This window comes from Diabrotica virgifera, chromosome 2 (genome assembly GCF_917563875.1).
Source record: "Diabrotica virgifera virgifera chromosome 2, PGI_DIABVI_V3a".
Lineage (NCBI taxonomy): Eukaryota > Metazoa > Arthropoda > Insecta > Coleoptera > Chrysomelidae > Diabrotica > Diabrotica virgifera.
In genome coordinates this window covers 209,514,099-209,541,845 of record NC_065444.1, presented here as the reverse complement: position 1 = coordinate 209,541,845, position 27,747 = coordinate 209,514,099, and the positions used below count along the sequence as shown (strand labels likewise).

Here is a 27,747-nt window from a genome sequence, read left to right as displayed (position 1 = left end):
GTCCCTGGTGAATATGTAAAGATTGTTAGGGATATGTATGAGGGAGTAACGACTAGTGTTAGGACAGGTGTGGGAGAGACTGATAAATATCATGTGAAAGTAGGATTGCACCAAGGCTCTGTGCTTAGTCCGTATTTATTCTCATTAGTTTTGGCCCAGATAACAGCGAAACTACAGGGTAACATTCCATGGTGCTTAATGTATGCTGATGATGTCGTGTTAGTAGGAAATAGTGAAAGAGACTTAGAACAAAAACTGGAACAGTGGAGACAAGCTCTGGAGGAAAAAGGTTTAAAACTTAGTAGGACAAAAACAGAGTATTTGGAATGTTCATTTAAAGATGGAGCTACTACAAATAAAATGGTATCTTTGGATGGTGAAGTGATTGTGAAAAGCAATAGTTTTAAGTAACTACGTAGGATCGGTATTACAGAGTAATGGAGAAATAGATGGAGATGCATGTAGTAGAATTAGGGCTGGATGGATGAAGTGGAAGGGTTTAAAAGCCGCAGTTAGAGTAGATGGAGAACTGTCTCCCCTGTTTGACATCAGCATGGGGGTGAGACAGGGAGACGCACTTTCAACCATGCTGTTCAACCTAGTTCTTGAAGCAATCATAAGAAAAACCAATGTAACCGGCCATATAAACACCTAATCAGTACAAATTACTGCATATGCAGACGATGTCGCCATTATTAGTAGAAGCAAGACACGACTAAGGGAAACGTTTAAGGAAATTGATCCTGAAGCACAAAAAAGAGGGCTTAAAATAAACGAAACAAAAACTAAATACATGACCATCAAAAGAACTCCTGAGAATGAAAATAATATAACAATAGACAACTATAGTATTGAACGTGTGGATGCCTTCACATATCTGGGCACAGAAATCAATCAGAAGAATTCCGTAAATAGCGAAATTAATGCACGTATTTCCAGTGGAAATCGTACATACTATGCTAATAAAAGATTGATGACGTCGAAATTATTAGACAAAAGAACCAAAATGACTATCTACATAACCTTGATTAGACCCGTAGTAACCTATGGTTGTGAAACCTGGGTAATGACTAAAAAAGATGAAGCCCAACTCAGGATATTCGAGAGAAAGATACTGAGAAAAGTATATGGCCCGGTGCAAGAGGAAGACGGCACATGGAGAATCAGGAGAAATGACGAGGTTAATGGTTAATGATTTGAATGAAGGGTATGACATTGTAAGATTTGTAAAAAGTCAAAGACTGTCATGGCTGGGACATGTTCGGCGACAAGAAGACACGAAGACGACAAAGAAGATGTTACAGTGGAAACCGGTAGGAAGGCGGAAAAAGGGAAGGCCCAGGACGAGATAGTTGGATGACGTGGAAGACGACCTGAAAACCATGAATATAAGACAATGGAGGAGAAGGGCCCAAGAGAGATCTGAATGGAAGGACATAGCCAGACAGGCAAAGACCCATCCAGGGTTATGATGCCAAAAGAAGAAGAAGAAGAAGGATGAAGTGGAAAGAAGCGAGTGGTGTGTTGTGTGACAGAAAAATTTCAATGAAGCTGAAGGGAAAATTATATAAAACAGCCATAAGACCGGCTATGATGTACGGAACTAAATGTTGGCCAGTGAAAAAGAAAGAGGAACAACGAATGCATGTGGCGGAAATGAGAATGCTTAGATGGATGAGTGGAGTGACAAAAAAGGATAAAACTAGAAATGAGTATATTAGGGGAAGTCTAGGTGTGGCACCAATTGATGCCAAAATGAGAGATCAAAGGTTAAGATGGTTTGGTCATGTTCAACGTCGAGACGTTAATCACCCAATACGAAGAATAGCTGAAGTGCAGATTCCTGGAAGGAGTAGGAGAGGAATACCAAAGAAGACCTGGGGGGAGACGATAAGGCAGGACATGTTGGTAAAGGGGATTAACATTGATATGACCCAAGATAGAATTGTGTGGAGAAATGCAATTAGGGAAGCCGACCCCGCATAGGGATAAGGCAAAGAGAATTATGATGATGTACTTATGTGAATTATTTCTAAGGTTTGAACTATTCACTATTTCACTATTTCTTAAGCGGTACTTAAAAGCGGTCGTTTTTTAATCGGAGTGTTTATTATAATTACACATTTTTTTCAAAATCTGTCAAAAACAATGATCTGGTAGATATGGTCAAATATACCTATATGCAGCAGAAAAAAAATTTAGTGGAGTAACTGCAGATGACAATTTATTGATTGGACCCCGTCACATGGCAACGGACAAAGTCACTTACTTATAGTTATTTATAAAGATGTATTTAGTTTTTGTCAATAATTTCTAATGCATCAATCACATTTCCATTTTTTTGTTTTGTTTTTTCTTGGCCTTGACTTCGAAGCTTTAGCCACGTAATTACATAATACATATTATAATATTCGTATTAATTCTTATGTGACTGTACAGACACTTTTCATGTTCATCAGAGCGACTTCATTATAACACACAAGGCACCTGCCGCTGCCTAAATTTTCACAAAATTTAATGATTTAATTACAGCTGATTTGGTTTTAACTCTATGGGTAAAAACATGCCGGAGATACATGGATGAGAGCGGTGTAGGTCGCGATCGCGGTCGCTACATCGATGTCAAAACAAACCTTCATTTTCTGATGAGATCGCACATACCAAGGATGTGTCATCCGTTCACCCTCGCGACTTTGCACCGCGGTTTACAGCGATGTCGATGCCAAAACAGGATACGGAAAGTATCTTCGGTATGTTTTGCCCGTCATCGATGTAAACCTCGACCGCGATCGCGACCTACACCGTGCTCATCTATGTATCTTCGACATGTTTTTACCCTTAACTACCTACTACTGACTTGGATGTTTCAGGTCGTAGACATTTACATGCGGAATGTGATACCGTTGTCTATTCTCCTTTGTTTTATGAGTTTGTCTTATATCACTGTATTTGCTTTTTACATCAACTACGAGTGATTCTTCATACTGCTGTAAAATTAAATACTGCTCCAAATAAAATAAACTTTACTTTTTCAAGAAAATTATGAACGCATGCATAATATTAAAAACATGGTGGAGGTTCTTAAAAAATCTTTATAAACTGAATTGAAAAAACTAGTTCGTATTGTTAACTAAAAAAAGTACAACAATGTTGGTCTTCTTCTTCTGTAATTTCCATCTTCTATCGAAGGTTGGAAATCATCATAGCAATGCGGACCCTGTTGACTGCCGCTCTAAATAGCTCTGCACTACTGCATTCGAACCATTCCCGTAAGTTTTTAAGCCAGGATGTTCTTCGTCTTCCCACATTTCGCTTTCCTCGGATTTTGCCTTGCATAACAAGTTGTAATAATGAGTATTTTTGCCCTCTCATCACATGTCCCAAGTACTCAAGTTTTCGTCTTTTGATAGTTAGTATTATTTCCGGTTGATTTCCTATCCTTCTAGTTACTTCCACGTTCGACATTCTTTGAATCCATGATATTCGTAGGATTCTTCTGTAACACCAAAATTCAAAGGCGGCCAACTTATTCAAATGGACTTGTTTCAACGTCCACGCTTCCAAGCCGTAAAGAAGAGTAGAGAACACGTAACATCGAAGCATCCTTAGACGTAGTTCTAACCTTATATCCCGACAACAAAGAAACTTTTTAAGTTTAATGAATGATGCACGTGCTATTTCAATACGTGTCTTAATTTCTTTGGTTTGGTCTACATTTGATGTTATCCATGTTCCTAAGTATTTGTAGTTATCCACACTCTCAATCACAGTATCTTCAATAGTTAATTGGATGTTTACTTGTGCTGATTTAGTTATGATCATGCATTTAGTTTTCTTTAAATTCATCTTCAGTCCGTACTCATGACAGCGTTCATTAGGGCGTTGCATAACGTTCTGTAAATCATTGTTGTTATCTGTTATTATTACTGTATCGTCTGGAAAACGTAAGTTGTTCAAAACTTCTCCATTGATAGATAAACCTTCTATTGAATTTGAGAGCGCTTCTTGAAATACCGCTTCACTGTAGACATTGAAAAGTAGTGGAGACAGCACGCAACCCTGGCGGACTCCTCTCTGTATTTTGATATCTTGGGTGTCCTGGTTGTCAACTCTTACCTTGGCAGTTCGATTCCAATATATATTAGATATAATTTTCATGTCACGACTGTCAATATTTTTGCTTTTTAATATATCTACAAGCTTTTTATGTTGAACTTTATCAAATGCCTTTTCAAAGTCTACAAAACATAAGTACATATCCTGATTCATGTCCATGCATCTCTGGGCCAGCACATTCAAGCCGAACAAAGCATCTCGCGTGCTCATACCTTTTCTAAAGCCAAATTGTGTGTCACTGATTTCATATTCGAGAGTTTTAACAATTCTACTGTGTATTATTTTCAAAAATGTTTTAAGTGTGTGACTCATTAAAGATATTGTTCTGTGATCCGAGCAGGTTGTTGCACTTGACTTTTTGTGAATTGCTACAAAGGTCGAGTGCAGCCATTGTTTGGGGATTGTGGGAGTCTGATATATTAGATTAAAGAGTTCAACCATTACATCAATACCATCTTCATCAATCAGTTTTAATAATTCGATGGGCACATCATCTGGTCCAGTAGCTTTACCCTCTTTCGTGTTTTTGATGGCATAGATGACTTCGTCTCTTAATATTGGTGGTCCAGTATCCTCTGTGATTTCTAATGACAGTTCTCCTCTTTCACCATTAAAGAGTTGTAGGATGTAATTGGTCCATTGACACAATCTCTCCTTCACGTCAGTAATAATATCCCCTTTATAATTTTTAAGGGTATTCGTTCTTGTGCTTTTTCTAGAACCTGTCATTTCTTTGATTTTTTTGTGTAAATTAAAGCTGTCATACTTTTTATCCAGGTCTTCTATTTCTTTGCATCTGTCGGAGAGCCACCTCTCTTTTGCCTCTCGAATTTTCTTTTTGATGTTTCTCTGAATTTCTTTGTTTTTATTCGGGTCTTTTGTTTTATGTTTTCTTCGTTCTTCCATAAGTTCAAGAATTTCTACTGTCATTCAAGATTTTGTTTTTTCTCCAAGTGGTTTGAGGGTTTCTTTTCCAACTGATACTAAGGCATGTTGAATTTTTCCCCATTTTTGGTCAACAGTCAGAGTTTCCGCACTATCTTCTTTGACTTTCCTTAAGTTCTCGTTTATTTTAAATTTCGTTTCCGCATAGGTCTTGTCTTGTTTGAGCCGCCTTGTATCCATGATTTTATTGGAGCTAGCGCTCTTTATCGTCTTTAGTTTCACTCTCATAGACAAAACAACCGGGTTGTGATCGGAGAATATGTCCGCTCCTGGATAAGTTTTAGATGATATTATAGAATTTCTATATCTTCTGTTGACGATAATATAATCTATTTGATTTCTGACTATTTTGTTGTTATTGTCAGCTGGTGACTTCCATGTATATAGTCTCCGTTTAGGAAGTTTGAACAAGGTATTTGCAATTATGAGTTCCTCATTGATACAGAAATCAACAAGCCATTTCTTTCCCCGAGTCCATATCGCCCCACACAATTCTCCACTTCTCCTTGACCGACTTTAGCGTTCAAATCGCCCATTATAATATTTATGTCATGTCTTTTAGTTAGCTTTAAGACACTGCCAATTTGTTTATAGAAGGCCTCTATGGTGTCTTCATCCTTGTCTGCAGTGGGTGCATATACTTGGATTATATTTATTTTACGATTTAAATGAGAGTTGAGAGACAGCATTAATACTCGATCAGAGTAAGGAACCAAGTTACAAACGGCTTTCCGAGAATTGTAATTAACTATAATTCCAACTCCCTGTTTGTGATTGGGGTCATTGTTTCCGGAATAATACAGTGTTCCATTTCTGGTGTTACATTTTCCTGATCCGGGTCATTGTATATCGCTAAGGCCCAGTATGTTAATCTTCATTCTGCACATTTCCGACACAGCGTTATCGAGTTTGCCTGATTGGTATAAACTTCTTACGTTCCATGTTCCAATTTTCAATGCTATAGAGTTATTCTTATTTCTTTGACAGGGATTTACCTTGATGACGACCTGAGAGGCCCTGTCGTCTAAATCTGATCGTCCTCCCCTGCCGGATCTTGGATTCCGAGCTCCATGATCATTAAGTAAATTATCAATTAGTGGGTCCATGATGATTTTTACTAAGGATATCCACGCGGATCTTTAATGTGGTAGTCATCCCGTGGCTTTCCACATCTCAATGCCGTTGACTAATTTAGCTCTTCCGCCTTCGGAGTTAATTTCTCGACTCCAGGGCAATGAAGTGCCCTACCACGTATCGGTTCTTCCACCCGTAGCTGTTGACCAACAAGTGGGTGATTACTTATACCGGCAATCGTTCGGTTATTCTAACAGCTCCAGTATCGAATAATTGACCGATCCAGGATTATTTCCCTTACGCTCTATTTTGGTTCTGATGCTGCTGTCTGACAGAGTAGGATATGGAAAGGGAAACTTTGGTAATTAGGTGGGAGAATGGGTTTAGGACATAATTTCTCCCAGATGCCAGGAGATTGGGAGATAATTATGGCTCACGTTGTTGTGGCTCAACAATGTTGATACTTGAAAGTAAAAAAACTGGATGAACTTGCTGTCACTCTAATATTCAAAAGAATACTGAATGGACTCCTTTTAACTATAGACACGTAAGCACTGACATGCGGTACTTACGTGATACCGCCAGAAAACTTTACGTCAACTTAGCTGAAAACCATACTAAAATATATTAAACCTGCAGAAGTTGGGAGGAGGTACAATTACACACCACTTGAAGGTACACCTGCTGCCTGCAGGCAATCGAAAAGTGTATCATGTTGTACTCGGTCGAATGCCTTCTCGAAGTCGATGAAACAAACATAAACGTTCTTTCGGAATTCACAACTTTTTTGTAATAGAACGCGCATACAAAATAGTGCTTCTCTAGTTCCTAGACCATTTCTAAATCCAAATTGCTTATTACCCATTCTAGTTTCGCACAGAAGGAATACTTGGTTTTGTATAATACGTAAAAGTATCTTAAGTGTGTGACTCATCAAACTGATTAGTCTAAAATCGCTGCATTTGGTGGGCCTGCTTTTCTTTGGTAATGTTATAAACAGTGACTCCAACCAATCATCTGGTATTTTTCCTTCGTTGTAAATTTTGTTAAAGAAAGTAGTCAAGTAGGTAATGTTTTCCTCATCCAAAAGTTTAAGTAGCTCAACAGGGATTTGATCTGGTCCAGGTGCTTTATTGTTTTTGGCTTGTTGTATTGCTTTTATGACTTCTGACTTCAGTATACTGGGACCTCTGTCTAATTGGTTGTCACAGGTAGTATTTGGAGCATTTTCTCGAGAAGCATCGTCAAAAAGGTCACTGATGTGTCTCTCCCATTCTTTGCACTGTTGTTCGTGATCACAAATTTTTCCGTCTGCGGTTTTAAGTACGTGAGCATTTTTCTGTTTTCTAATTCCGGAGGTATATTTAAGTTTCTTGTGGAGGTTGAAACTGTCATGCTTTTTTTGGAGGTCTTCTATTTCTTTACATGAATTCTCGAGCCATGATTCTTTGGCCTGTTTAATTTTTCTTTTTATGAGTTTGTTAATTTCACGGTATTTGATAATATTTCTATTTTTGTATTTTCGTCGAACTTCCATCAAGTCTAGAATTTCTTGGTTCATCCATTCATTTTTTGCCAACATTGTAGGTGTTTTTAAAGATTCCCTTACGTCCTCTAAAATCGAATTTTGAATATCGTACCAACATTCGTTAATAGTTCTGTTTTCGTTTGGTATATTTGATATTCTGTGCATTTTACTATTTATCTGCTGTGCTATGTGTTCGCGCGTTTGGGTGTTTTTAAGGGGGTCGAGATATATCTTACTAGGCTTAGTTGGCTTTGTTAGTTTCTTTAATTTAATTTGTATTTTGGAGCAGAGTAAATTATTGTGATTTGAGTTTATGTCCTGATATTTATGTAACTAACCAACAAAATTTATTAAAACTGAAACTAACAAGTAGGTACAATCTAACTGTCAACTGTCAAATATAAGTCAAATTATTAATGTAAACATTGTTAAATCAAAATAACAATTTACTGTTTTTTACCATTCTGCAAAATACAGGGTGTTTTATAAATAAATGTTAAAGTGTATAGATTCTTACTTAATAGAAAATAGATATTGTACAGGGCGTCAATAAGTTATATTTCATAAATGAAATATTATGACGTCACTTTTACTTTTCCTCCCTAGGGAGGAAATAGCTATTTGTATAACAAGGGAGGAAAGTGCTACTTTTCCTCCCGAGAATGAAGTTTACTGCCCGACGCGTAGCGGAGGGCAGTAATCATTCAAAGGAGGAAAAGGCACTTTACTCCCATGTTATACATATGGTTTTTCCACCTTCCTCAAATAACAAGTCATTTTTTCATTTTTACTTAATTTATTTATGTAACTAACCAACAAAATTTATTAGAACTAAAACTAACAAGTAGGTATTGTACCCTCGGAGATCCGTGGAATAAATTTACACCCAAAATAACAAAATTCAGTTTGGCAACACTGTGTAAATGTTGATAGTAACAAGATAAACAGAACTGTAATTTAGTCCAGACAAATTAATATATTTTTGTGCCAACAAAATGAAACTTTTTAACCAAATAATGTTTCACATATATAATGTGCAAAATAATTTTGAATTGGTTTCTGCTAATGAGCTTGGTTTTTTTGTCATTAAAGTAGAAAAAACTTTAAAATTTATTCTTTATAATAATTATCGTCCAGTTCTTGTCTTATTATTTTCACTGTACTAATATCCCTCGACTCATTTACAATGATTAATGCGATGATTAAAACATTTTATCGTTAGCGGCTTCTGGAGTGTCTGAGACATATCTTATTTCATTGATAAAATGCACAGTCCCACCAATTTCCACTTGAACCATACAATATAACTGTCAACTGTCAAATATAAGTCAAATTATTAATGTAAACATTGTTAAATCAGAATACAAAATTTACTGTTTTTTACCATTCTGCAAAATACAGAGTGTTTTTAAATAAACGTTAAAATGTATAGATACTTACGTAATAGAAAATAGATATTGTGCAGGGCGTCAATAAGTTATATTTCATGAATGAAATACCATGACGTCACTTTTACTTTTCCTCCCTAGGGAGGAAAAATATTTTTCCTCCCTAGGGAGGAAAAGTACAACTTTGCTCCCTACAATCAGGTCCGGAAAAGTATACTTTCGATAGAGGTAGGTGGAAAAATATTTTCCTCCCTAGGGAGGAAAAGTACAACTTAGCTCTCTACAGTCAGGTCCGGAAAAGTATACTTTCGGTAGAGGTAGGTGGAAAAATATATTTTCCGCGTGGCATGACATAGGTACCGCAGGTCAGTGGTTAAGGGTTAAAATACTTTCCCCAAGCGAAATATAACATTTATAGGATGGTTAAAAAATGGTGAACAGAGTAGTTGGAGACCGACATGATTTTTATTAAACGATTTTCTTTAGTTCTAGTTTGCGTCAAATTTTTAGAGGTTAATTTGACTGCCTTTTCTTCAATGCAAATGAATGAAAATTTGCAGACATATGCATTCGCGGGAACAATACACGAATAGTCAATAAACATTTTCTGTTTATGTATATTAATAATTGTTTAAATAAAAAAAAATTTAACGGACAATGCTTAAATTCTCTTGTTTTTTACAATGAAGAAACTTGAAACTTTTACAGATTGTAGCTAATTATATGAACTATACATATTTTCACTTTTTACGTTAATTGTTTACGTTAGGTTTCATAAATAAACAATAAAGTTTCAAATTTTTTACCAATGCCAACTCCGACTACATTTCATGTTAGTAGTTTTATCATTTCATATAGACTACATTTCATGTTAGTCATCATATGTTTTATACATATTTTAATAAACAATGATATATTTTAATGTTTGAAAAGTGTAAGACTAAAAAGTAAAAAATAAAAAATATGAAAAAAAAAGTTTTAAGAAACGCTTTTTTTTAGTTACGAGTGACTAAAATTAAAAATATTATAAAAAAATCAACTAAAAAGCAAAAAATAACAAAAATTGAAAAAATCTAACACATTCGTTAAAGAAAAGCGTGCGGCGAAAACCGTTTATTCGATGCGCCACGCTTTTCTTTGACGAATGTGTTAGATTTTTTAAATTTTCTTTATTTTTTATTTTTCAGTTGATTTTTTTATAATATTTTTAATTTTAGTCACTCGCAACTAAAGAAAAGCGTTTCTTAAAAATTTTTTTCATCATATTTTTGTATTAAAAGTCAAGTTTGATTTTTAATTTGTCGTATAATACTCTCGAATTTAACTTATAGGCCTGGATTCCATGTACCAAAAACATTGATTAATAGCAAGCTGAAAATTTGTTAATAGATTAACAGTGTCTAGTCGGACAAACTTTGATGTATGGGAACACTGAAACACGGAAAGTTTTAATTGTGGAACATGATTTTAATTGTGGCACGTGACAAGTTTATGATTGTAAAGACTAGCAGGTTGTTTTTAAGTTTATTTAATAGCAAACTTTATATCATATATGAAAAAATGTTTGTCCGACAAATATGTTGGGCATTTTAATAAGTTCGACACGTAGAACATGTCAAATGACAGGATTTTATATTGCTGGTAAATAGCAGTCTGATTTTTGCATGAGAGTTTAAGGAAAGGGTAACAAATCAATTGTTCTATCCGACAAAATACATGGGACTTTTTCGTAATCTGACGTTCGAAACCTGTAACATGTTCCACAATTAAAACTTCCCCTGTTCCAATGTTTCCGTAAGTACATCAAAGTTTGTCCGACTAGACACCGTTAAGCTATTAACAAATTTTCAGCTTGCTATTAATAAACTTTTTTTTGGAACGCTGGATCCATAGCCCAGTAAATAAACGGGAAATTCGGCGATACCGTGTAATTTTCAGGGGCAACTCCGAATTGCATGAAAATTTGGATTTAGGTTCTACTTACCCTCCACTTCAAAGTTGAAATTGTGCCGTTGGTTGCTTTTACTTGGGGGGTGCCAGTCACTCCTTCTCGGGGGTGAAAAAACATACGTTCAAGATAAGACCGTAAATGGATAAATTGACTGATTTTAAGCAATTTTTGTTCTATAGAGTTTTTTACGTTAGTCAATAGTTTTCGAGTTATTTGCCATTGAAAATGTTGATTTTTCGACAAAAAAAACTATGTTTTCAGACGGTTTTTCGCAAATAACTCAAAAAGTAAATATTTCATCGAAAAAATATCCGTAGCAAAAGTGTAGCTTATAAAAAGTCCAAAAAAATGGTGTATCAGTAAGGTCTATCAATTCAATAAAAACAAAGTTGTAGCTCATGAAAAATACGTTCTTATTCGTCTAATTCCAAATCGAATATTTCAAGGTGAAATCGCCGAAAAATTAAGCAGTTTTCGGGAAAAACCCATTCAAACTTTTTAAAATGTGTTTATAAAAAGCTTTGTTTTAATTGTTAATAAAAGTTTTAGCATTCAATATAAGCGAGTTACGCTCAAAATAAAGTTGGTCCTCTTTTTTTTTGTGAAAAATCATGAAAATCTCGCCGTGTTTAGCTCCACAAATGAAATTAATCGCTACCGTTTTACAGACAATTTACTTACCTATCTATTTTTTATATGATCTGTCAGTCTCACCGGTTTTAAGTGTTTATTTTTGAAAGGGTTATAATTGAGAAAGCTTGAATGGGTCACTAATCACGAGTGTATGCAAATTTTGAACAGCCATATCTTAACCAATTTTTGCCTTACGGAGAAACAAAATGAAACTAGCATATTTATAATAGCAAAACCTACATTTTTTTACTCTTTAAGATTTTTCTTATAACTAATACTTTTTAAGTTATTTGAAAAAAACTAATTTTTCAAAAATTTTTAGAATTTTTTTTTACTATAAAACCAAATGTTTTTAAAAATGAGCACTTCAAACAAATCAAACTTACAGATCATATAAACAATATACATACAGTTAAAATAGATGCTAAAGCCAAACGAATAATTTCATTTAGGGTGCTAAATAGAGGGAGGTTTTCACAATTTTTTTTACCAAAAAAAAGGGCCAACTTTTTTTTTCAGTGTAACTCGTTTATTTTTGATGCTGCAAACTTTTGTGAAAAACAAGTAATAAGCTTTTTTTTCGATGCTTTAAAAATGTTAATAATGTTTTCCTGAAAAACGCTTCTTTCTTCGGTGATTTCGCGTTGAATTATTCGATTTGGAATTAGACGAATAAGAACGTATTTTTCATGAGCTACAACTTTGCGTCTACTCAAGTTGTACACTTTACTGGTACACCATTTTTTTCGTTTTTTTATAGGCTACACTTTTGCTAAAAATATTTTTTTCGATAAAATATTTACTTTTTGAGTTATTTGGGAAAAACGGTCATAAAACGTAGTTTTTTTGTCGAAAAATCAACATTTTAAATCGCGAATAACTCGAAAAGTATTGACTTACGTAAAAAACTTTATAGGACAAAAGGTGCTTAAAATAAGTCAATTTATCCATTTCCGGCCTTATTTTAAACACGCGTTTTTCACCCCCCGAGAAGGGGTAAATGTCACCCCTCAAGTAAAAGCAACCAACGGCACAAATTCAACTTTGAAGTGGAGGGTAAGTAGAACCTAAATCCAAATGTTCATGCAATTCGGAGTTGCCCCTGGAAATTACACTCCAAAACGGTCATTTATTGGGCTACCAGGCCTATAATAGATTTTACTTGACGTTTTTTTATTTGTCTCTTTTAGGAAAAATATTTGAATTTACTAATTATCTATTTTGCTTAAAAATGTTCTAAAATACTCTCGTATTATAATATTTTAGTGAGAGATGCATCAGCTCAGTCAATCTCAAGTGTGTTAACAGGAAGTTCCTACAGTTTAGGAAATCAAGCCGAGTGTCTTACAGCTCATGCTCCTTTTCCAACTCAATATTGCTTGGCTATTATTATTGGTAACATTCCTAATACCACTATAAAGAGAGATCCGTTATCTCTGGAGTTCAACTCTAATGAAAATGTGCTCGACAAACTTTATGTAAGTATTAAAACTGTAATTCGACATAATTCTTCTTCTTCCTTTATACACTAAGCATCAAAATTAACGCACCACCTTAAAAATGGGACATTTTTGATGTCTCGAATATCCTAAACCTCTTGTCCGATTTGAGAGATTTTTTAATACATTGTAGCCTTATTCTTCAAGAATATCGATGCAATAATATTATTGCTAAACAGGTAAGTGTCATTGTATACCAGGTGTAACAATGAGTGTCTGTTTTCCTTAAAGTTTGGAACACCCTGTGGAATATTCTAGCTTATATAAAATATTGGAATCTAAACTCAACTGTAGCATTAGGCTTTCTTAACATTTTGCTTTTTGATTAATTCGCTTATGTTGGATAATAAAAAAGTTAGGTACTTTAACAACTAGCAATGTTGTTCATGTAAACCTGACAATTAAAGGTAAAACTTTAGAACAAGTAGAAAACTACAACTATCTTGGCACAATAATTAATCACACAAACGATTACTCCAAAGAAATCAAAGTTCGAATAGAGAAAGAAAGAACAAACTTCAATAAAATGAGAAAGGTACTTTGTGCAAGAGAACTGAAATTAGGAAATTAGACTTGAGAGTTAGGCTGGCAAGGTGTTATATTTTCTCGACTCTGTTTTACGGGATATAAGTATGGACTCTTAACACATCGACTACTAAAAAGTTGGAAGCATTTGAACTGTGGGTATATAGAAGAATCCTGAAGATATCATGGACCGAGCATAAAACAAACAACGAAGTCATGAGAAGAGTCAACAAAAGACTGAAAACATTGGAAAACATCAAGACACGAAAGCTGCAGTACCTGGAGCAGTATCGTGGTTGCGTAACTTGAGGGAATGGTACGGATGCACATCAGCCGAACTATTCAGAGCAGCAGCATCTAAGATCAGAATAGCCATGATGATTGCCAACCTCCGTCGCGGAGATGCCACGTGAAGAAGAAGAATGTTGTTCATCAATACAGGTTGTTTCTAATTATGTACGATAAACTTTAAGGAGTAATTCTGAATGAAAAAATAATGACCGTTTGATTTATAAACATATGTCCGTAAATGCTTTGTTTTCGAGATACGGGATGTTGAATTTTTTCTTACAAACTGACGATATCTCTCTAAAACTGGTTGAGATATGCAAATGAAATTTGGTAGGTTTTAAAAGGTAGTTATTGCGCATTTTTGACATACAATTAATAATTTTATAATCAAGTATATTCAAATTGGAAATAAGCCACAAGTTTACCTAAAATAGTACATTATATACCGCGGGACTGAAGTAGTACATTTAATCCTGAAGGTAAAGTTTATGGCCCGACCGCAGGGAGGGCCATAATTTACCTGAAGGATTAAATGTACTTCAGTCGCAAGGTATATACGATACTTTTCGTACTTCCGGTATGATTTTATTAATTATTTCAATAATTTCAATCAGTTTTTTCTCTCTTCAACTCATTTAATAAACTGTCTTTAAAATAAGTTACCATAGTAACATTGCGTTGTGACAGTTATAATTTAGAAACATTGTCATTACTAGTGTCATTGTAAAGAAACATTGTTATTGATAATTATTGGTATCATGAGTGAAGAAGGTGTATCTGATATTGATAAAAGAGCAGCCGAAGTAGGTGAAGAATTGTTACCACCGAAATCTAGAAAACTATACGAGCAGCAGTACGATGCTTTTAAAAAGTGGTGCCGCTTAAAAAATGTGAGACAACCTACTGAAAATGCGCTGTTAGTCTACTTCGATGATAAATCAAAAGCGGTTTGTGCCTCAACTCTCTGGGCACATTACTCAATGCTGAAATCGGTTATTAACATTAGAGAAGATATTGATATAAGTAAATTTCCAAAATTATTAGCTTTTTTGAAGAGAAGAAATGAGGGATTTAAGCCAAAGAAGTCAAGAATTCTCACGTCTGAGCAGGTAGATCAGTTCTTACGGGAGGCTCCGGATGATAAATATTTAATGCTTAAGGTAAATTTGGAAATTTGTTTATATTCAGAAATTTTAAGAAATCAATTTTTTTGTAGGTTGCACTTATTTTGGGCGTTGCGGGAGCTTGTCGTGGAAAAGAGTTGGTTGATTTAGAAATCGACGATGTGAGAGATTTGGGCGATTCCTTCCTAATTGCGATTAGAAACACCAAAAATAAAATTGACCGAAATTTTGTGATCAAAAATTCAGAAAACAGTGCCATCAGGTTTGTGGCGATATTTCGGAAATATGTGGCATTGCGAAAGACAGGGACAACTCATTCAAAATTTTTTGTTCAATACATCAACAAAGAATGTACTACGCGAGTAGTAGGAAAAAACATGTTTGGTACAATTCCACGGCAAATAGCAGCTTTCTTGAAATTAGAAAATGCGACGTCTTATACGGGACATTGTTTTAGACGCACATCTGCGTCTTTGTTAGCTGATTCGGGAGCAACAATAGACGTGCTGAAGAGACATGGAGGATGGAAATCCTCCAACGTGGCCGAGGGATATATTGAATCGTCTATTAAAAATAAACAAAAAATTTCAGATAAAATATTTGGTCAAGTCGCCGATTCGTCCACTATAGTTATGCCACAGTCCTCATTCTCGCTTCCTGTTTCCGCAGGATCTTCGAAACAAACACCAGTTCAATATGAAAAGGACCTATCTGTTACTCGTCAGTTACCTGCTGCATTAACCCAGGAAAGACTGGTCAATATGACGAACTGTCACAATATTAATTTGAATATTAACGTTAATTACCATTCTAATTAATTATATTTTTCAATAAAATATCCCTTAAATTCGTTTGTTTGTGATTTAATCGTTCCGGGAGTTTCGTCAATATTTAATCCCGGAGGGATTAAATGTGACACTTTAGTACCTGTCACAAGGGAGTGAAGTTGTCACTTTAGGCCCGGAAGTACGAAAATGATTTTATTAACGTTTCGACGCCCAAGTCGGGTGTCGTTGTCAAAATACAAAATAATACTAAATAAACAAAAATGTTGTTGCTTAGTAAAAAATTCTTCTAATAATTTATTTAATCTGACTCATTTATATCGGCAATTCAGACACGTATTATACATTTTAAAGTAGACGACTTTAAAATGATATTGCCAATATTGATGAGTTGCGTTCATAATTTTATATTCACTATTGGCGTGCATACGGGTATAGACATTTTAGATACATCCCGTATGCACGCCAATGGCGAATATAAAATTCCTAGTAGTTGTATGTCAAAAAATGTGGAATAACTACTTCTTAAAACTTACCAAATTTCATTTGCATAGCTCAACCTGTTTTAGAGCAATAAATAAATCGTCAGTTTGTAAGAAAAAATTCAACATCCCGTATCTCGGAATCGAAGCATTAGTGGACATATGTTTATAAAACAAATAATGGTCATTATTTTTTCATGCAGAATTACCCTTTAAAGTTTGTGACACTTATTTAGAAACACCCTGTACTTATGAAGAACATGGCTAGTTGTTAAAGTACCTAACTTTTTTATTATCCCACATGAGCGAGTGAATCAAAAAGCAAAATGTTAAGAAAGCATAAGGCTACAGTTGAGTTTTCATTTCTATATACGCTAGGCTAGAGTATTCCACAGGGTGTTCCAAACTTTGAGGAAAAAACACACTATCATTGTTACACCCGGTATACAATGACACTTACCTGTTTAGCAATAATATTATCACACCAATATTCTTGAAGAATAAAGCTATAATACACTAAAAAAATCACTAAAATCGGACAACAGATTTAGGAAATACGAGTCATAAAAATGTCTCATTTTTAAGGTGGTGCGTTAATTTTGATTCTTAGTGTATAAGAAATTTGGCTTGTTCATTGGTGGACTGTTGCCTCTAAGTCTAGGACAATAATTGTCACTACATTACTTTTACGGTCTGCAGATAATTCTTCTACCACTTAGGCCCAGTTTTTCATTGACAGGTTACAATTTTGGTTAGCTAACCTAACTTAAATTTTAACCAATATTTTAACCCTCCTAGCGTTTTTCAGTAGTTTAAACAAAGATCTTATATACATAGATTTGGCCAACTCCGAAAAATAGCGTATCGCGGAGCAGTTCGGGTCGGTGGTCTATCTACCTCTCTCTACTGGCGCTTAGCTTTCTCTCTCTAGCATATGATGGCTGTCGCCTCTGTGTAACTGTCGTTCCATTACTCCCACCTCTTGGTAGATACGCTCACACTCACACGACAGACAAAGATAGCTAGACCACCGTACTTGATATTGACGTTACACCCCGATGCATTGTTTAGCATATCCCTAGCCAGATCTATTCTTGACATATCTCTGAGTTTAAACCAAGTTAAGAAAATCTCGGTTAGCAACCCACTTTGTTTCTTCTGTTGGCAGAGCAGTAACTGTAGTTGCGCATGTGCAATTCGAGAAATAATGATCAATTTGACAGAAAAATGAATAAAAAAAAACAATTTCATAACCAAATAAAAATGATTAATTCAATATCAAGTTCAGAATCTTTATTTAGTTCATAACGTCCACCTCGGTTTCATAACAGAAAATACCTATACAATTACTGGGACGATTTAGACTTTTTTGCTGATTTCGTTTGTCAAAGACCACGGAGTTGTCACTATTGGAACAGATTGGCCAGGAAATAAGAATCAAACTGTTAAATAAAAAGACAAATATATAATTATTACCTGTTTAAAATATTACTAGGAATCAGATGCATTAAATCCTGTTACTGTATGTGTAAACATAGGTACCTGTTACAGTTGTAGTATTTGTATAGCTATTTGTATAACAAGGGAGGAAAGTGCTACTTTTCCTCCCGAGAATGAAGTTTACTGCCCGACGCGTAGCGGAGGGCAGTAATCATTCAAGGGAGGAAAAGACACTTTACTCCCATGTTATACATATGGTTTTTCCACCTTCCTCAAATAACAAGTCATTTTTTCATTTTTACTTAATTTATTTATCTAACTAACCAACAAAATTTATTAGAGCTAAAACTAACAAGTAGGTACAATATAGCTCTCAACTGTCAAATATAAGTCAAATTATTAATGTAAACATTGTTAAATCAAAATACCAATTTACTGTTTTTTACAATTCTGCAAAATACAAGGTATTTTATAAATAAACGTTAAAATGTATAGATACTTACATACGTAATAGAAAATAGATATTGTACAGGGCGTCAATAAGTTATATTTCATGAATGAAATACCATGACGTCACTTTTACTTTTCCTTCCTAGGGAGAAAAAGTACAACTTTGCTCCCTACAATCAGGTCCGGAAAAGTATACTTTCGGTAGACGTAGGTGGAAAAATATATTTCATTATAATTCCTTCCTATATAATAACGATAATAATTTATACTTTCGATAATAATACTTAATAATTTTTTTATAATAATAAGGAGATATTTTAGAATACTTACCGCAATAAAAACAAAATAAAAAATAACATAACCCAACTAATCTCTACTGTCAGACAATACTCAAAATAAACATAATTTGACCCTGATGCATTCACTGCACCCATGCGCAAGCGTTAAGTACAAAATTCGGAGATAAACCAACTAACGAGAATCGGTTAAAATCTTGGTAAAAACTTAAACGGGTTTAAGCTCTAACCTAGTACTGAAAAACTGATTAACCATGAATATTTCGGTGACCGAAAAATAAATAGGTTAACCTAGCACTGAAAAACCGGCCCTAGTGATTTTTCCCTGGCTATTTTAACGAATCTTGTGTCCGACATTATACTGATGTGATTGTTCATTCTTCTTTTCTGTTTTCTGTCTATTTATTTATACCCTGTGCATTACGTTCTATTTTCAGACGGGGACGTGGACAACAGGGCTGTCTTATGGGACACATTGAAGAATGGTCTGATATGAAAAGCATTGGGTAGTTTATCATTCAACGGAACGGGGCGACCGAAGAGTGTAGGGGACGTGCGCTTTCTATTGTTATACGGCACGTATCGTACTTCATAAATCAGCCTTTATTCGTTCTCAGCGTATTTATTGTAATTTTTCTTAATATTCTCATATCTGCTGTTTCCAAGATATTTAGTGGGACCAACTTCAATTCAGCCGAATTCGGGACAAGGCTAAAAAAAAACCCGAAATCCGGGACTTTTCAATTAAAATCGGGCCATTTTTTATAGCGCAAACAAAATCAAGAATTACTTAAAATGGTTGACAAAACCGAAAAAAAAAAGTTTTTTGCACGATTGATCATTTTTGACTGTTTACCGTGACAGATTTTACGTCAGTAGGTGACATTTACTAGCAACTCGACGGTAAGTAATCCAACTCGACGGTAAGTACTCCAACTCGACGGTAAGTAATTCACTTACCGTCGAGTTAAAAAATCTCTTAATTTTAATTTATTTTTTGAAAGAATAAAGAAAACTAACGAATTATTTATTAATATTGAAACTTATGTTACAATTTGTTAAATTATTTATTGAAATCCCACTTATATTACCTTGTGAACTAGAAATTCTTCATCCGGTGCTTCCATCAGAAATTTTTTAAATTGCTCCCGTGTAAAAATGCTCGCTTTCTTAGGCCTATAGCAAACAATTTTTTTCTTCAAATACGCGATCAAAGTTGAAAACTTGGAAATATCAATGCCATCATAAAGAAAAACGGTGGATTTAATCAATGAATATTCTGCCCAGAGGCTTCCAGGAGCTTTCAACTGCATATGTCTTTGAACGAACTATGCCAATAGAGTCTTTTCTTCGATTCTTAAATTCTTGCCTTCGCACCATTTTTTAAAACTTTGGTAGGTATTTTGATAACGGATTTTGGATTTTTCGGGAATAATTGCGGAACACCCTTCTTCCCAAGCCCGTTCAATTTCTTCAAATTCACTTTCGCTCATATTCTAATTTATAATAATCAAAATTGTACTTAAAATTCTTGACAATTAATAAAAACTCAATTCTCCATTGTTGTTATGCACCCTAGTTACTACCTAACAACCAAAGTATCTATCTTGATAAAATGAATGAAACTAGTCAATATGACGAAAATGTTTAATTTTATAATTTATACTGGTATCAATCGTGTAAAAAACGTTATAAGCATGTCGAACGTTAAGGGTAACCGATCTCAGACAATAATTGGAGTCGTCGCTCCGCTCCTCCTTCAAACAATTGTCTTCGATCGGTATAAAACCCTTACCGTTCTCCATACTTAATATACTATCGAATATACTACTTAATATACTATATAAAAACCGAAAGTTTATCAGCAATCATTACATCGTTGCAGTTGCATGCGGCATGCCTCGGACAGCTGATTCATGTGTAGGTGTACATGAGTTGTTATTGTTTTTGAATAGTCTTTTCAGAAGACGATAATTAAAATAAAGAAACGAAAAGGTCCACAGTTTGAGTTTTCGTAGAACTATAATACCACGATATAAAATGCATGCGTTTTGGATGTGATATTAGTATTACACTTTAGAAATTGTCGACTTTTTTTCGTCCCACCAATTTAATTTGATGTGGATTCTTAGAAGAATAACGTATTCAAAATTTCAAAATAGAATTTTACCAAAACGTTGAAAATTCGGATGGCCCGGAAGCCTTGTCCGGGACACATCTAAACATTTCGTATATGTATTTGGCACCTAGGAGTTTTCTATTGGTTCCTTGCGGCACACGGCCATATTTCAACCAATAGGCAGCGATATGCCAAACACATATACGGAATGTTATTCGGTGCGAAATTCATATACGGAATGTTAAATATTCGAATGGGAGATCTACAGCACCTCATATTGGAGTGTGGACTGTACAGACAAAATATTAAAGTAATGTATGAAAAGTTAATTGATCTAAATTGTCCTTTACCTGTCAATTTAAACGAAATTCTTTTTCCAAAAAATAAGCAGACGTTACAATGTCTTTACGAATATGTAACGTCCTGTAAATTTAAATTTTAAATAGGCTTAGATAATAAAATTATAAAATTGTAAAAATATCACACAAAATTGAAAAATGTATCCATTAATATAGTATAACACTCTGTAAATTTAGATAATAAGTAGGCTTAAGTATACCATACAAAAAAAAAACACAAATAGTCTGGCTAATTGGCTCTGTCAAAGCCATTAATAAAAAAAAAATATTCGTAGACGGGAAAAGACAACTTTTTATTAGTCAGTTAAAAGGAAATTGATTTTAAAATACTTGTTAATATATTATTAAATAAAAATTATAGTATTTGAAATGTTATTTGGTGTCAAATCCATAAGCGGAATGTTAAATATTCGTAGACCAAGAAAGACGACTTTATTTTAATGTCAGTTAAAGAAGACTGATTTTAAAATGTTTTGTTAATGTATTATTAAATAAAAATAAAACAATTGTAGCATATGGACTGTTATTCGGTGCGAAATTCATATACGGAATGTTAAATGTTCGTAGATTAAAAATGACTATTTTCATCTGGTAGTACACAACCCTACACTTCAACAGAATTGAATAGCTGAAACATATCTAAACATACTAAACAACACGTGCAAGTCATTAAAAATTCTGCGAAAGCGAAACCTTGGCCAAATACAGAAATAATGTCTCTCAAATCTATACCATTCCATTTATAAATTTCGCACCAAATAACATTCCATATCGGTAAAATTGTTTTATTTTCTTTGATAATACATTAACAAAATATTTTAGAGTCTTCTTTAACTGACTTAGTAAAAAGTCGTCTGTTTTAGTCTACGAATATTTAACATACCGCATATGAATTTCGCACCAAATAACAATCCAAATACTATATAATTGTTTTATTTTTATTTAAATATTAACAAGTATTTTAATCAACCTCCTTTTGACTAAGTCTAATAAAAAGTTGTCTTTTTCGGTCTACGAATATTTAACATTCCGTATATGAATTTCGCACCGAATAACAGTCCGTATACGCGTTTGGCACCTCGCCGCCTATTGGTTGAAATATGACCGCGTGCTGCAAAGAACCAATAGAAAAGTCCTAGGTGCCAAATACATATACGGAATGTTTAGATGCGTCCGGGACGCCGGGACACGACTTAGTAATTCGGGCCATGTCCCGAATTTTTCGGACTAGTTGGTCAGACTAAGGATAGGTACTCCGTATTTTGGCTGTGTCGGGTTTTGTTTCTACTGCATGCTTCATTATTGGTCTCATACTGGACTTATACATTTTTAATTGGTGAGTTTTGAAGGCAAAACCTTCATAAGGTGTTTATTGGACAATTATTTACGTGACCTTTCCTTTAATTTTTTTAAATAATTTTAATATAGAATAATTTTTAGCCGTATCAGGATGAAACAAAATTCCCAAGAAATATTGCAAAAATGGGTTGGTGTTTTCCAGCATCTTGTTCACCCAACGATGCAAAAGAAAGTCTCGATAATTATCTACAACACGTTGACTACTCTCTGAAGAAAGACAATATTACCTTCAGCGCTCAAGTCCCATCAATTCTTTGCCAATGCTCAGATAAGCAGCTAAAGATGGATACAGTAGATTTTGTATTTTGGTAAGTAATCGTTAAACTATAGCATTTTAAAAAAATTTATGACAAATTTAAATCTTTTAAATCTCTTTAGATAAATAAAAATCTAGCGCAAATATACCAAGTGGCGAATTTTGAAGTAGTAAACAGATACGTGGCCTTCCTGATAACCAACTATTAACCCCTATTATTAGGGATGTTCACAAAAAATTTAATAGTTATTTTAAACATGTAAAACGATTAAGAAACACCCTAGGAATAATTGTCTAGAATATTAAGAGAATTGAAAAAGCCTGTATATGAAAAACTTCATTAAAAATCTAGCATTATTTTAAATTTCAAGAAAATGCTTCTGACGTCACTAGTCGTATAATCCAGCGCGCGCCATGCCCACAGTGTTATTCTTTAGGTACCTGTTTGACGTTAGCACGACGTTAGTTCAGGTCATTTTATTTTGTATTTTGTTCCATAGATAAGAGGGTGGGGTGTTTTGTTCTCTGATTGTTTTATCAGGGCTAAAGTGGAGTTTTATGGTGAATTTGATTAGTTTAAAGTGGATAGACTTTTTCTAAGGACATATTTTGGGTAGTTACAAATAAATAAATAAAATGAAAGGTTTTAAAATAGCTGATTCGCTTAACCTACCTACTGTAGTACATGTAACAATGGAGAATGGTGTCTGATTTCTTGTCATCTTGTAAAGAAATAAATCAACCACAGAGTAGTGGAATGTTTATTTTAATAAGGTACAGGGGTGAAAAAAAAAAGAGAAAATTTAGTGTGATTTTTAATTTCAAATACATAATTCATTCAAAGGAAACTTTTTGTTTATTCCAACGGACTTTCGGCCCTTAGTAATAATGTAATCTTTAATCCTGCGTTCAAATTGTTCAAAAATATTTATTATTTTTCTCATGATTCGAAAAAAATAATGCATTTAAATAGTATTTGCCCCAGATTTTGACCTACTAATTTAAATGATGTCTAGTTTATAAGAGCTGTCGGTAATAAATATGTACTTTATTACTACGTTATGGACATCAAGTCTTTTAAACCTCCAGACAAATTGAAAGATCATAAACTAGGTACTTTTTATGTTTGTAAACAATTTTCTTGCTAACCCATTTCGTTGCCTGGATATTTAGAAAAAGATATTTAGAAGTCCAAAATACGAAGATTTCGGCTGTAGGTATTAAGAACTTTAAAATTTATTTTTTTATAACCAAGCTAACTTAAATCTAAAACATATCATAGAATCGGGTAAAAATAAGTATATACTTATTTAAAAACTCATTTATTTAGGAAAAGATCCATAACTTACAATAAAGAAGTGATCTTCGCAAGACAAAAGCTTGGTTTTTATTGATAGGTACATACTCGTACCTACGTCTTTTTTACGTTTCTTTCCTCCGATTTCGTTGAACCTCCATCGATTTGCATGAAAATTGGTGAGTGGTTAGAGAATATCTCAAGGAACAAAGGTGATATGGTGCTAACTTGCGCTTTTACCCTGGGGGTGGATGCCACCCCTTCTCGTGGGTGAGAATTATTTTATTAAAAATAGCCTCATAATTCGATAGAGGGACAAATTTCAAGCAAAATTTGTTATATAAATTTATTAAAATAAATCAAAATTTTTTGAGTTATTAAAGATCAAAGATTTTTATTTTATTTTTCTTGAGAAAAATGTATGTTTTTAACCAATTTTTTATCAATAACTCACAAAGTGTAAGTTTTTACAAAAAAGTTATAATTATCAAAATTGAAGCTAATAAGAAATGAAATAAACCCCTTACTAGAAAAAACTTTTAGTGTTATCTGAAAGTGAGTTATATGTAATTGAATGTATATTTTTTTCGGCGAGTAAAAAACTCTAAGTATTCAAGCTGAAATAACGGAAAATTGATACATTTTATAACATAAACTTATTAAACATTTTTCAAAGTACTTAAAAATATCTATCAAATAAGCCCCCGAACATGTAGATAGCGTTAAAATGTATGCTCCAAAATTTCTTCATAATTGATCTTTTAAAAATTTTTCCAAAAAATGTTATTGTTTCTTTTCTAATAACTCCGTTCATATTTACGATATCAGGTTCATCTAATAACTGTTTGAAAGTTAACTCCAAGTGCTATTTAGACACGTTGAAACTAAACTTCTAAACCCCTTACTTTTTTAGAAAATAAAAGGTTAAATGACCCCGGTTGCATGGTTCCCACAGCAAAATTTAAGATTTAAACGTCTATCTCGGTTATTTTTTACCCTATAGAAATAGTAAAACAGGTTAAATATTTGGCACTGAAAAAACTAAAATTTGGTTATATATAATTTTTTACGTATATTGAGTATTTTTGGAGTTATTATCAAAAGAATATGAGAATTACAATAATATTAAAAATTATGATTTTTTTAAATTATATCTATTTTTCAAAAATATGCATTCTAAACCGGTCAAAATTATCGAAAACATTACTTATGGTAATATAAAGAAGTTATTGTAAGGATTACTATAAATTTTAATTTTTGTGGAAATGGCGTATATTTTATTTTTCACTTTTTCCTAAAAAATTCGAAACGGTTCTTTTATTTTCATTGTAACTTGCTTAATTTTGATGCTATTACCTTGTTCGGAAGCTCATTTGATAGGTATTCCGAAGTACTTTGACAAAATGTTTAGCAGGAATATCTTATACATTGCATCGTTTGCCCGTTATTTAAGCTTGAATATTTAGATTTGAGTACTCGTCAAAAAAATACACATTCAATTGCCAATAACTCACTTTGAACTAACATTAGTTTAGTTCTTTATGTGAGGAATGTATTCAATTAGTTATTATCTTCAATTTCAGTAATATTAACTTTTTTGTAAAAGCTTATAGTTTTTGATTTATACGTGAAAAACTTATTTAAAACATGCATTTTTTTACGAAAAAATAAAATCTTTGGTCTTTAATAATTCAAAAAGTGTTGATTTATTTTAATAACTTTATATAAAAAATTTTGCTTATAATTTGTCCCTTTATCGACTTATCGTATTATTTTTAATAAAATAATTTTCACCCCCGAGAAGGGGTGGCATCCACCCCCAGGGTAAAAGCGCAAGTTGGCATCATGTCACCTTTGTTCCTTGAGGTATCCTCTAATTACTCACCAATTTTCATGAAAATCGATGGAGGTTCAACGAAATCGGAGGTGAAAACCTTCAGTGACTGCACTAAATATAGGTATGCAAAGTCCGCAGATAGTGTGCTACTTTTTTTATAAACAAAATGGCGTCCGAAAATCGTGTTTTTTTCAATTTATGCTCTATAACTCCAAAGATTTTAACTTTACACCAAAAACACCCAAATAAAAATTCACCGTAATTAAATTCTGCATAGAGACGTGTTTTTCCCAATTTACTTCGAAGAAAATTTTCCCCGGAAAATGCGGGTTTTCCCAACAAAATATTTTTCAACTAATATTTTAGGTAAGTAATTGTTTATCAATAATTAAATAACTTGGTGATATAAAAGCTCTTTTTGTATAGATTATAATTCCAGAAGCCGATGGAAATTGAATTACCAGTTTAGCAACAATTGAATTGTTAATTATAAATTTACAGACGCGATAATAACCACAATAATTATGATGCATAAGAATAACTATGATTTTTGTATAAAAAGACACTGTACCTATCTAATCTACTTTACAGAATTGAAATTGGACCACTTAAGCGGTCTTAGAAATATTTAAAAATTATAAACAATTTTTTGGCATATAAACAAATAGAATATCTCGAGAAATCTTAAATTAAACTAAATCATAAAGACGGTATTGGAAAACAATCAGCGGGACACTTCTTTTAAAAGGAAAAACGTTTAATTGTGATGAGCAGTTCCTGAAATACAACCTATCAAAGTTGACCGGCATTTACGGCAAAGATATAAACAATAGGATCATAATTTTTAAACCATCACCTTTTTATTTCTATCCTCTTTCTCCTCGCCAATTTTGATACCTTTAAAGTACTCATAACATATATTATTATAATAAAAACTATCGATGAAGAAAATTGCTCCACGGAAAGCCGAGAAAATGCATTTTTTTAACGTATACCGATTTTGAACTTTGAGATTCCATTTTCTCCAAGCTAATTTTTGATTGGAATTTTGCTATTTTTGGCAATTTTCACTCGTAATATCAATAGTTTTTATTATAATAATACAGGGTGTTTCATTGGTAAAGTAACATACGTTAACTGTAGAAAGAGGATACTTAGGTGGTCTCAAAAATACTTAATGGGTCTTACTCCATTAATAACAAAGATAATGGGTGTTTTATCTATTTGGCCATTTTCTTAATTGGTTCATAACTTTTTGACCACACTGTATATTTATTTTATATTTGGCACCCAAATAACATTTAAGGCGTACAATAAATTAATTTATTTACAATTGTAAAAAATCCAGGTCCGGCTTAAAAAATATTGGAAAAATGTTCCGACCCCAAAACAACACCCTGTACATTAAATTTTTTTAAAATTAATTTTTCAGTTGAGAAGAGGATAAAAAACTAAATTCAGTGGTGTACTTTGAATTTTCGGCAAAATGATTTTTCTGGTGAAATTTGGAATTTGAATTCTGAAATTAAGTGAATTGCGAAAGCTCTAAGTAGAAAAAAATTGAAATACAGCTTACAACTTGTCAACCACACTGTATATTGATTTTATATTTAACACGCGAATAGTCTTTTAGGTGTCCAGTCAATTAATTTAATTACAATTATAAAAAACCCAGGTCCGGATTAAAAAATATTGTATAAATTTTCCAAACCAAAAAAACACCTTGTATATTAAATTTTTTGAAAATGGATTTTGCATTTGAAAAGAAGATGAAAAACAAAATTAGTGGTATACTTTGAATTTTCTGCAAAATGATTTTTCTGGTAAAAATTTGAATTTGAATTCTGAAATTATGTGAATTGCGAAGCTCAAAGTAAAATAAATTAAAATATGACTTAATTTTAATTTATAACATTATTTAATCTAAATTGGTAAAATATTAACATTTGCACACATAACAATCATTTTTGATGACCCCCTCCGTGGCTCAGTG

General features: G+C 33.3%; 1 protein-coding gene across 1 annotated transcript in view; it reads left to right on the top strand.

Annotated features, from left to right (window-relative positions):
• LOC114331560 (nose resistant to fluoxetine protein 6-like) overlaps nt 1-27,747 on the top strand; it is a 112,052-nt gene that overhangs the window by 45,454 nt on the left and 38,851 nt on the right. The window contains exons 2-3 of the mRNA XM_028281166.2: nt 12,902-13,113; nt 22,446-22,672. Coding sequence (XP_028136967.2) covers nt 12,902-13,113; nt 22,446-22,672 — 439 coding nt within the window. The remainder of the gene's footprint in view (nt 1-12,901; nt 13,114-22,445; nt 22,673-27,747) is intronic.